The 12,191-nt window shown below is 41.4% G+C and overlaps 1 protein-coding gene and 1 non-coding gene across 2 annotated transcripts in view; both read left to right on the top strand.

The window, feature by feature from the left end:
* Positions 1-12,191, top strand: part of URB1 (URB1 ribosome biogenesis homolog) — a 137,233-nt gene that overhangs the window by 85,421 nt on the left and 39,621 nt on the right. Inside the window, exons 24-28 of the mRNA XM_073617120.1 lie at positions 2,255-2,441; positions 3,064-3,122; positions 6,101-6,294; positions 7,960-8,070; positions 10,883-10,946. Of these exons, the coding sequence (XP_073473221.1) occupies positions 2,255-2,441; positions 3,064-3,122; positions 6,101-6,294; positions 7,960-8,070; positions 10,883-10,946 (615 nt within the window). The remainder of the gene's footprint in view (positions 1-2,254; positions 2,442-3,063; positions 3,123-6,100; positions 6,295-7,959; positions 8,071-10,882; positions 10,947-12,191) is intronic.
* LOC141130757 (small Cajal body-specific RNA 3) lies at positions 9,273-9,407 on the top strand. The gene has a single exon (XR_012242518.1).

The raw sequence follows: 12,191 nt of genomic DNA, 5'->3' as shown, positions 1-12,191 counted from the left end.
AGACTTTGTCCCACACAGCCAGGGAGTTAAACAGTGTAGGGACTAGAATAGGAGGTCTATCTCAACCAGGATGCCATATTAGGTAATCTATCAGAGTTCTGTTCATCACCGTTCTGTCCACAGCCACCCATTTTGGTTGCCCCCCAGGAATATACTACCGATAGTTGAGCTACCGGGGCCGCTATCTTTAGATTTTTACTCCAAAATCATTTTATTAAAATACATTTGATAAAAATCAAAAAAATATATTTAAATCAAAAAAATATATTTTAAATAAAAAAAAAAATTTGATTTTTTTCAAAAAAATCAGTGATTTATATTCACCCTGCTCCCACCCCCTTCACAGCCCTTCACTCCAGTGAGCGTTGGAGGGTCAGATCAGAGAGCTGATGACTGTCAGTCACCAGCTCTCTGGTCAGCGAAGACCGGAGAACTGAGCGATCACTGTCTTTGATCGCTCAGTTCTTGGGCTTAGGGGCGGCGGAGGACTCAATCGATTGAATCAATGCTGCATCCACCTAGGTGAATATGTATGTTTATTATTTTTAAATCCCACACTTCTCTTTTATACAATGTCTAAGAAGTAAGATTGGCCTTATAACAATTTTTTGTAAACTATAACATAAATATAATATATATTATCTTTATTTATGTTTGCAATTCTGACAACGGTCAAAAAGACGATAGCAACCAAATAAACAGACATTCAAAAGGAAAAGCAAAGCAACCCAGGTGGGTTTTGGGTCAATGTACATAACATAAGGCCCGATTGGCCATCCAACATAGAGGGTTTTAGAGACAGAGGTGTATATTAGTGGTCATAATAGCATATGAAATATATCACCATTATTTTGTCTCTGGCCCTACTATCAACCTTGGCAGTAAAGATGAACGTACACCACTAATTTGGGCAGAAAAACTAGAGCCCAGAGGACAGGCAGATAAAGGGAACACAAAACAAGTGAACCAAAATAAAATAAAAGAAGCACTCTACTATGATGTATGAGCAGTCATATATCAAGTATCTCAGAGGATCAAGTCAAGTCTTAAACATTTCTGACAGACTTCTCCCATAGAACCAGTACCCGTTGGTTGTATGTTCATTCGGGCCTTGTCAACATGATGAATCCAAGTGGCCCAAATGCCATACAATTGGGCTTGTCTGCCCTTACATGTCGCCATCCATTCCTCTGCAGCCTTAATATCGTTCACAAGATGAATCCATTCCGAGTGGCTTGGAACTTGGCTCCTTTTCCAGTAGATGGGGATCAGTCTCCTAGCCGCATTCAGGAGGTGGGGCAGCACCGACTTTCGATAAAGGCTGAGAGGAATGGTGGGGACATGAAGGAGGAAACCCATTGCGGAGTCAGGAAGATCCATATTCAAGATGATGTTTATTTGGGTTCTAATGTCCTGTCAATAGGGCTGTAACTTAGACATTACTTTGAACCCATTCTCTTGCATTTTCGTGTCAACAGAGCTAGAATGTGTAAAGCGGTATAAGTGATCGAGTTGTAGCTCAGTAAACTAATGTTACAGGTCTCTTTCCCATTCTCGAATGTATATTGGCTTCCCCTTGGGTCCCAGCCCTACTAGCATCTCATACAGGAAAGATATGGAATGCGGGATTGGATTGGCTGACATGCAAAGCTTCTCAAAAGTAGTGGAGGAGGTAGGGGAGCGTATAGCTTGAGTTAAATGAAGCTGCCTACATCTCCAATCGTCTTAGGGGAAACAACCATATTGAGCTCTAAGTTCCTCCAGTGGGATTAATCCCTGGTCTTGGATGAACCTACCGCACCTCACCTTGCCATCTGCCATCCAAGTACGGAAGAAAGACGGGTGTTCCCCTGGCGCAAAACCAGGGGAAGCCTCCCAGGGGAGCTATATAAATATAATATCAGTTAGGAAAAAAAAAATTTTGACTGGTTCTTTTTGTGATAAAGGCATTTGAACTACTATATCCTATGATGACAGCTTTCAGTGAACCATAAAAGAAGAGGTGATATCTACTTTCTAGCTTTTATATTCCTGGACCTTGTCAATAGGTTAATGTGCACACATTTAAAACCAATAACGGCGTTATAGTAGATTCATAAAACACATGTATTTATCTATGAAGATTACTGTGAACATAGCTATAATAAAAACAAAAAAAAAAACAGCCTGCCATTTATATTGGTTGACCTGATTTTTCCTCCAATTTTAGTGTTAAAAGCTGTCCTAATTCTGGTACTCAATGAATGTGTTGCAGATGGGCTCTGGCTGACTGTGTACAACAGGCTGCAGACCGTGCTGGGGCGATGGACTGCTCTTGGCAGAGGGCTCTCCTGGCGGCTAGTATAAAGTGTCTGACTGACACATATGGCACCAACAAGGATCGTGAGGAAGTGGAACAGGAAGCAGAGACAGCAATGCTCTCACGACTCAAGAATCTCATGGTAGCGTATGAAATAGAAATGTATCATGCATTGATTAAAGTGACTCTGACCCTTTTTTTTTTTTCAAACAATAAAATAGCCCTGCTTGTAAAGAAAAGAATAAACCTGTCCAGTTATGCTTTCACTGCCGATCATAGTTCTTCTAAACAACTAAGTTTGTGGAAATTTTTGTAGCAGCCAACACTCCCAACAGAAGTGTCAGATGCCTGGTCCCACATTGAGCTCTGTGGTTCCTACCATCAGCTCCTATATTAAAACTGTGTCCTGTAGTGACATAGGGGCCAGCAGGTGGAAAACAACAATTTACCAAGAGAGACCGAGCATTCCAAGAATCCTAGAGTTTTTGGATACAGACAGTTTTTCAGCAAGCTTAACTCCTAAAATGAGAAAAGGACAGAATGACATTACTACTTTTTCCTTGAAGGGAGGTCCTTTTTTGGTGTTTGGTTTTAAAACAGAGTTGGTTTTAACAAAATTTGAATTTTGCTATTTATTTGTGATGTTTAATCACTACAGCATCGATGAGCCTAAATATAAAATAAATGTTTCGCTTAGGTAGGAAAGCTACTAATGTCATCCACATTTTCCCATTTATATGTAAACCTTTTGTCTATACCCGCAGCCCTTGGTGAAGGAGGATGTCCCTACAGAGTGGAACAGCCTTGTGAAAGCTGGACTGAAGTGAGTTATATTCTCCTTTGTCTCAATGTCTAAACATTTTACAAACCTGGTGTGTTATCACAATTATATACAGTGGGGAAAATAAAAATTTGATCCCCTGCAGATTTTGTGAGTTTGCCCACTTACAAAGAAATTAAAGGTCTAGAATTTTTATCATAGGTGCATTTTAAATGATAGAGACAGAATATCAACCAAAAATCTAGAAAAAAACCCCACATGATTCAAATGTTAGAAATGGAGTTGCAGTTCAGTGAGTAAAATAAGTATTCGATCTTCTACCAACCAATAATAAGTCTGGCTTCCACAGATTGGCTACAGTATGTGCTCATGTGGTACACAGATTAGTCCTGTCAATTTAAGAAGGTGCTCCTAACGACAATGGTTGTGTATATAAAAGATACCTGTCCACAGAATCTTTCTTCCATTCATACCTCACAATCATGGACAAGACCAAAGAGCTGCCAAAGGCCATCCAGGACAAGATTGTAGACCTGCACAAGGCTGGAATGATGGACTACAAGACCATCAGCAAGAAGCTTGGTGAGAAGGAGACAACTGTTGGAGCGATTATTTGCAAATGGAAATAACCAAAAATCAAAAAAAAATTCTCGGTCTGGAGCTCCATGCAAGGTTTTGCCACATGGGATGATCATGAGAAAAGTGAGGGCTCAGCCCAGAACTTTACGTGAGGAACTTGTGAATGATCTCAAGGCAGTTGGGACCACAGTCTCCAAACAAACCATTGGTAACACAATATGCCGCTATGGATTGAAATCCTGTAGCGCCTGCAGGGTTCCTCTCCTCAAAAAGGTACATGTACACTCATGCCAATGAACATGATTCAGAGAAGGATTAGGAGAAAGTGCTGTGGTCAGATGATACAAAAATTGAGCTCTTTGGCATTAACTCAACTTGCCGTGTTTGGAGGAAGAAAAATGCTGACTATGACCCTAAGAACACCTTCCCTACAGTCAAGCACGGAGGTGGAAACATTATGCTTTGGGGCTGTTTCTCAGCTACAGGTACAGGCCTACTTTGCCGTATTGAGGGGCCAATGGACAGTGCAATGTATTGTGAAATCTTGGATGAGAACCTTCTTCCCTCAGCTAGAACACTGAAGATGGGTCGTGGATGGTCTTCTAGCATGACAGTGACCCAAAATATACCGCCAAGGCAACAAAGGAGTTGCTCCAGAAGCACATTAAGGTCATGGAGTGTCCTACCCAGTCTCCAGACCATAATCCTATAGAAAATGTATGAAGTGAGTTGAAACTGTTGAGTTACCAAGCGACGGCCAAGAAAACTTAAGGATTTTGAGAAGATCTGTAAAGAAGGGTGGACCAAAATACCTCCTGAGATGTGTGCAAACCTGGACATCAACTACAAGAAATGTCTTACCTCTGTGCTTGCCAGCAAGGGTTGCTCCACCAAGTATTAAGTCATGTTTTGCTTGGGAATCAAATATTTATTTTACTTTATTTATTTACTTGATTTTATTATGTGTTTTTCTGGATTTTTGGTTGATATTCTATCTCTATCATTTAAAATACACCTATGATAAAATTATAGACCCTTCATTTCTTTGTAAGTGGGCAAACTTACAAACTCTGCAGGGAATCAAATAATTATTTTCCTCACTGTACAATAAAGTCATATGTAACTGGCAGCTGCTCCTTTAGTTGCAGATCATTTTTTTCCAGAATATTGCAGTGCGGCGGCATGGTGGACCTTGTAAATGATAATTTGCAATGACAGGTGTAATCTTAAAGCGGAGTTCTGCCTGCAAAAAAAAAAATTAAGTCATTAGCTACAAATACTGCAGCTGCTGACTTTTAAAATAAGGACACTTACCTGTCCAGGCACCCGCGATGTCCTCACCCGAAGCCAACCCATTCCTCAGCTCCGGGGAACCAGCATCTTCAGTAAGGGAATCAGGAAGTGAAGCCTTGCGGCTCCACAGCCTGTTTCCTACTGCACATGCGCAAGTCGAGCTGCGTGTTCTAAATGGTCCCTGCTGTCTTCTGGGACCTGTGTCTCTCCCAGAAGACAGCGGGGGGGGGGGGGGGGGGTGTCAGAGGAGGGGCTGGACATGGCGTAGTTTGTGGCGGATTCTGTGGCGCTCTTTCGCCAGAAGTGAGAGCAAATACCTGGATTTGACAGGTATCTGCCCCCCCCCTCCCTTGAAAGGTGCCAAATGGGACACCTGAGGGGGGGAGGAACTTGATCAGCAGAAGTTCAATTTTTGGGTGGAACTTCATTTTAAGCAGAATTAAACCCAAAACCAAAAATGTACAATATTCCAGTGTACTTTTTTTTTTTTTTTTTTTGGATAGAGTGGAGATGGACTAGACCCCCCTGTCAGTTTTTATTGCTGTCTGTGCCTCCGTTAAGGAGATTCCCCCTCTCTGTGTGTCATGTTTACCATTATCATTAAAAGTGAAAGTAAAAGAAATCCCCAAATTTTGGGTTGTTCTCCTAGAAAAGTAATAGTGGAGAAAGCTTCCAATGGGGACAATAGTTCTGGTGCCCTGGGGGTCCCCAAGGAATTTCCCTAATTGGCAGGGATTTACTCTCACTTCCTGTTTGGCTGTGGGACAGAAAATGAAGGGAAATCTCCACAATAGGACACAGATGGTGAACAAAAAAAAAAATCTGACGGGTTATAACCGTCCCTTGCTCTATCCAAACGGGGGAAAAAAAAGCTTTGCTTGTAGTTCTACTTTAATTGTATTTTAGAGTGGTATGGCTCATAAGATCATGTGATCTTCGCCAAATGGGAGAGTTAGTTGAGTTTGGCTGATCAGACCTTTCTGCATTATTATTCTCCAGGAAAGGAAAGGTATTTCGGCCTCTCTGTGACTTTTATCTATAGAAGCAGATTTCTTTATGTAGCTTTGTGTTTAGCATTTGAGTTTAGATAAACTTTCAAGGAAATATGTATTTCTTTCTTTTATTTCTTATGCCTCAATTCTTGACAGGTATCGATACAAAGACTGTGCATTTTTGGATGCTTTGTGTGCTGGAATTGAAGAGTGGTATGAGCCGAGTGGCCCCTGTACACAGGGTTTAGTGCAGTTATCGGTTATCCATATGATGGTGATGCAGCATTCTCTCTTCCTGCCAAACTTTCTGAGATCCAGAGAGGAGGAGAGCAGCAGCAACACCCTTCGAGGTCAGTAAGAATCACAATGACGCACTATTGGGCTTGCTCAGTAAACAAGTGCAAGGAGCAGTGAAAAAAAGTGTAATTCATACCAGCAAATCGGATTTCATTTGACTGCTGTAATAGGCTGAAATGACTAAAGCCTGCCATACACAGCTCAAATTTTGGCTGATTCCTGCTGAAAGTTACCAAGTGAAAAACTGTCAGCACAACAGAGACTGCGTCCAATTAGCTGTAGGCGCAGATAGGCAGGCAGAAAGCAGCAAGAGCTTTCCTGCTCTCTATGCTGTGTCTGGAACAGACAGAGTATAGTAAACGGAGCAGGATCTGGCCTGTTTTATCAGTTCAGAACAGCCTGCACCTCCCTATGTTAATTCCCACCATAGTGTTTACATAATTTTTTTTTCCCTCAAATTTTTTTTCAGTACGTCTCTTCTATTATATATTGTATTCTTTAGAGTTCTTGATTGGTCATTTAGAGTGAGCCTGTACTTTTCCTGTTCAGGTCAAAGTAAGGGCCTTGTTCATGACATACAAGTTTCCCCATACAAGTCAGTGGGAAAGCTAAAAGCAGGTTGATGCTGCTTAGTCGGTGGTCATACTAAAAGGTTTAATTCACCTTTACAGAAAAAATATAAAGGTGAATGACCCCCGGCCCCCCACTGTATTTACCTCTGGGGTTGCTGCTCCAGCAGCCCGGGGATTTGAAATCTCTGCTCTTCTTTCTCTTCTCTGTACATCACATATGGGATGGACCAGATCGACTCTGATTGGCAATGCTGTGAGAGTCAATTCATCTGGTCTATCCCAGAAGCACTTCATGGAGAAGAGAGAGAAGAGCAGGGATTTCAAATCCCCCAGACCACTGCAGTGGGGGTGCTGACAACATGACAACACCGGAGGCAAGTAAAGCAGGAGCCGGGGGGCAATCAGTTGGCATCTTGAAAGTTCTTTGCTAAAAGATTATAGTTCCAAAGTTCCTTTGTTGGTTCTGCACTTGGTGCGTTTTAGCAAGAGTACTATTACATTATAAGCTTATTCAACTGTTAAGAGGGTAGTGCGGTATTATATAAAAAAAAAAGAGACATTATTAAAGTGGTTCTTACCTGAGCCCCATCGCGATCCAGCGATGTGCACGAGAGGCTCGGCTCTCCGGGGACTCTCCCTCCTCATTGGCTGAGACTGTAGCGGAAGCCATTGGCTCCCACTGCTGTCAATCACAGCCAGTGAGCCAATGAGAAAAGCGGGGACGGGGCCAAGCCACAGCTCTGTGTGGGAATGGACAGACCGAGCAGCAGCCTGGAAGCGAGCCTGCTCGGGTGCACCAATAGCAAGTTGTTTGCTCTGGGAACACTTGGCAGGAGGGAGGGGGCAGGGGACCCAAGAAGAGGAAGATCTGGGCTGCTCTGTGCAAAAGCACTGCACAGGGCAGGTGAGTATTACATGCTTTATTTCTTCATTTTCAAAACTTGCCTTTAATGTCAACCAAATTCTGCAATCACATTGGTTGCTTTAAGGCACCAACTTTGTGCTTTTCCTGTATACTGTAGATGTCAAGTTTGTCCAAGCATTTTGTGTGTTAGTAAACTCTGGGAATAGTAAGGAGCACTCCATATTTATATGTGGCTTTTTGTTTTCTTTTTCTTTTTTCTTTTTTTTTTTTTTTTTTAACAGAAAAGTTGGCGGATCTGCTTGGAACTATAACCAGAAAATGTCCATCGGTTTGTGACAAGAATCATTTTGCTGTTTTACTTGGAGCCTATGGAGCAACCCTCAGCATAACGGGTAATTGGTAGTGCAAATAATTTCTCATTTATTTATAGATGGACTGGCCCACTTTATTTAGGTCAAATGCATTGTGTGATGTTTTGGATTTTAACAACTTGAGTACCAAGCTCTAATACCCCTTTATTAGCGGTATGTTTTTCAGCGCTTATGATAGTTTGACGATTACACTGTACCCAAATGCGTTTCATATAATGTCCTTGAGACAGACAGCGCTTTTCTTTTGGTTGCATTAAATAACCGCTAGGTTGTTTATTTTTTACTATAAAAAGGAAAAAAGACCAAAAATTTAGAAAAGAAATAGTTTTCCTTATTTGTTCAAGGATTCAAGGATAGTACGGAATCCCATGAAATAACCCTTTTTTGTAAAGTGCACACTCCAAGGTTATATATTTTTTTTTGCACACGTTTTTGGAAATAAACATGCCGATACTGAGGGGGGAGGGGGGGGGGGTTGAGAATGGTGCATTAGATACATTACATGTATAGGTCATGTACAGAGGAAGGAGGAGGTGAAGGGGCTAATGTGCAGGTTACATGGAGCTAGAATGTGTAGGAGAGGATGGGGGCATGAAAAGGGTTAATAAAAAGATCCCGGTGTCACTGATGCAGAATAGATGGATCTGCGGCTGCAGCTTCTGACCCATTGATTCTGTGCCCATTCACAAGTGATCAATGTCTCTCTTTCCCCAGTTATAAGGGAGGGATCAGCACTGTAAACAATACCATGTATTAGCTTTGATAACCAATCACTGGGATCACATTGCCCAGCCCCATGGATCAGCTGGGTAAAGTGTCTCTGTGAACACAGTGATCACCGGATGGATTGGCCCCTGTTTGGCTATTTATCCAGGGCCGTTTATAAAGGTATGCCAATCCACCATTGAGAAAATGTACCACAGTAGATAAGTGGTTAAAGGGTATGTCCACCCAAAAGTTATGTTTTTAGTTCTAGGTAGTGTAGACCACTGCCTAGAACTGAAACATAACTTTTGGGTGGACATGCCCTTCAACCCCTTATTTACCATGGTACATTGAATCAACCCCTTGATTGTTCCGTCACTCGATGCTGGTGAGGAGGTCTTCCTGCCATAGCGCTTGCTGTGTTCTTGCCTGCTGTGGAGCACTGATTGTTCGAACCCACCCTAGATTTCCCACTTCGTCTTTGGCATTCTCTATATTATGAAGTAAAAATGTCATGATGTGGAAGCTGAACTAATGGATGCGTGCAGATCAAGTGTCTGCCCGTGGTGTCAGCCTTCCTATATGAACACTGGAGATCTCTGTCTGGCCCTGCACAGCGTACACATGGGTCAGATCGTTCCTCTCCACACACGCCATAAACAAATCTGACAGGCGGAATTAACTACTGTAATGGTAAAAGCAAGTTTGCAGAGATTTCTCCACCAAAGTCGCTGATTGATAATGGAAAATGTTGGGTGGTTTCACTCTTGAGAATCTTCTGCAATCCAAGATATATTTTTGCTGTATTAGCCCTATAATCATCCTATCTTCTAGAGCTGCACGATTCTGTAAAAAATGAGAATCACGATTCTTTTGCTTGGAATAAAGATCACGGTTCTCGGCCTAGCATCTTTCACATTATACAACAAAATCTGGGCTAACTTTACTGTTTAGTTTATTTTTTTTTACTTTTATTTTTTTATTCTTTTTAATAATTGAAGTGTATTTTTTCCCCAAAAACTGCGTTTGAAACACCGCTGCGTAAATATAGTGGAACATAAAATATTGCAACGACTGCCAATATTGCTAAAAAAATACATATATATATATATATATATATATATATATATATATATATATATATATATATATATAATGTTTGGGGGTTCTAAGTAATTTTCTAGCAAAAAAATGCTGATTTTTTAACTTGTAAGCAACAAGTGTCAAAAAGGCCTGATCTTTAGAGAGGAAGTAAACCCTGGTGGGTTTTTGTTCCTTTCTTCTTCCCTGCAAAGCAAAGGCATAATGTGCTAGTGTGCATCGCATACTAGCTCATTTTGTGACACCTGCAAACGAAGCCCGCGTCGTCCCTGCTGCAGGCCTCATCCATCTTTGCCCGTCTTCCTTTCCGGGGCTGCGGACTCCAGCTCTGTGACTGGCCAGAGCCACATGATGTCACTCCACACTACGCTCACGGCACACTCGCCTGAAGAAACCGCACGAGCGGCTGTTCCTTCAGAGCGCATGCGCATATGACCTCATCGGCGCAGTAAACGGTAAATATTTCCTGAACACGCACATTTAGGATATCTTTACCTATAGGTAAACCTTATTCTAGGCTTACCTATAGGTACAACTTCCCCATGGAAGTTTACAACCTCTTTAAGTGGTTAAACTGACCTCGTTTACAGACCGAAGTTCATCCCTTTGATCTAAAAGATCCAAATGATACCTTGTTTATAGTTCTCTCTCAGCATTGAGCAATGTTGATAAACACGGAGGCTTTTTTTTTTTATAGCTGTGAGTGAGCAGAGAACTCTCTGCACTGTTTACATAGAGTTGTGGAAATGCTGGCTTAAGATGTGAGGAGGGTTGAATCAAGATCGCAATTTTTTAAAAATTAATCGTGCAGCTCTACTATCTTCTAATTGTTTTTTTTTCAGTTCCTGGCTGTACATCTCCTTCTGCATTGTCATCTTTAAAGTCATGTTGTGGAGGGGGGGAGGCAGGGGCTGCTGTAAAAATCTAAGACACAAGAATTTTTTTTCATGAAAGTGGATATCCCCTCTGATGGTTTTCTCTCATTTTCTTTTTCTGTTATTTTTAACTATATTTGCTTTCATTCTAGACCAGAAAATCCTTTCCCTTCTGCAGGCCTATGAGCAAAATAACCTGAGCCTCAGAGATTTCAGGTAATGTCACCAACCCAGGTACAATATTCTAGTCAGATCTGTGACAAGTAAGCTGGGCATTGTGTCAATGAAGCTGTTAATAACATTCACATTGCTGAAAGTAATAAACTTTGGGGTTGGTTACTAAAGGCAAATAGACTATGCACTTTGCAAAGTACAGTTGCTCCAGAGCTTAGTAAATGAGCAGAAGACCTGCTGACTTCCATCATCCAATCTTTTGAAAGCAAAAATGCTGGGTTTTTTTTTTTCCTTGCATATGATTGGGTATTCTTTGCAAAGTGAAGCTTTACTTCACTTGCTAAGCTCTGGAGCAACTGCAGAGTACAACTGTACTTTGAAAAGTGCACAGAATATTTGCCTTTAGTAAATTGACCCCTTTATGTTCGAAGTGGTAATAAACCCAGAAAACAAAATTTAATATATTGCAGTTAACAATTCTTAAATGTGATCTCTGCATTCGTTTTATTTTTCCTTGGTTTTTCTTTTTTTTTTTTCTTGTTACCTGGTGATCTGGCCAATAAATGGAAGAATTTAAAGGAGAAGTATAGCTAAAGCTTGTTTGGCTGTACTTCTATGGATCACAGGAGTGCAGTTCATTTTGCACTCCTGTGACCCGTTTTCAGCAGAGAGCAGGCTGAAGTCTGCTCTCTGCTGTTGTCACCAATGTCAGTCCAGGCACCGTGTCATCCCAACCACGGAGTCGGGATCCACCAGGTGCCTGGACCGACACCCAGCTCAGCCTCTCAGCGAGCCGCTGAGAGCCTGAGACGGCCGCTCCGCCCCCTCCGCAGCTCAGTGCTCCAGTGAGTGAGGAGGGAGAAGAGCGGAGAAGTGTGACTGACAGTCTACAGCTCTCTGCTCACGGAGCTCTGAAAACCGAGCCATCTGCAAAGTTCGATCTCTCGGTTCTCAGTGTAGAGGCGGCAGGGGACAGATGCAACATCCACCGAGGTAAGTATGAATGTGCAAAAAGAAAAAACGTCCTTTACTTCTCTTTTAAGAAAAACGTGCAAATGTGTTAAAAAAAAAAGAGAAAACCCCAAATAAAAAAGCTGCAAGCACAAAAAGAAGATATCATTCCCAGTGGCAAGATAAACAGTGTGTTGCGCTAAACAAACGTGAATATGCAAATTATAAATTTGCAAAATTAAAATAACATTAAAAAAAACAATCTCATATACTAAATACATATAATAATGATAATAATAATAAATAATATAAGATCTAATACTGTCTATAAAATGC

This window comes from Aquarana catesbeiana, linkage group LG02 (genome assembly GCF_042186555.1).
Source record: "Aquarana catesbeiana isolate 2022-GZ linkage group LG02, ASM4218655v1, whole genome shotgun sequence".
Taxonomy (NCBI): domain Eukaryota; kingdom Metazoa; phylum Chordata; class Amphibia; order Anura; family Ranidae; genus Aquarana; species Aquarana catesbeiana.
The sequence above is the reverse complement of the archived record's forward strand: the minus strand, read 5'-3'. Positions and strand labels throughout refer to the sequence as shown.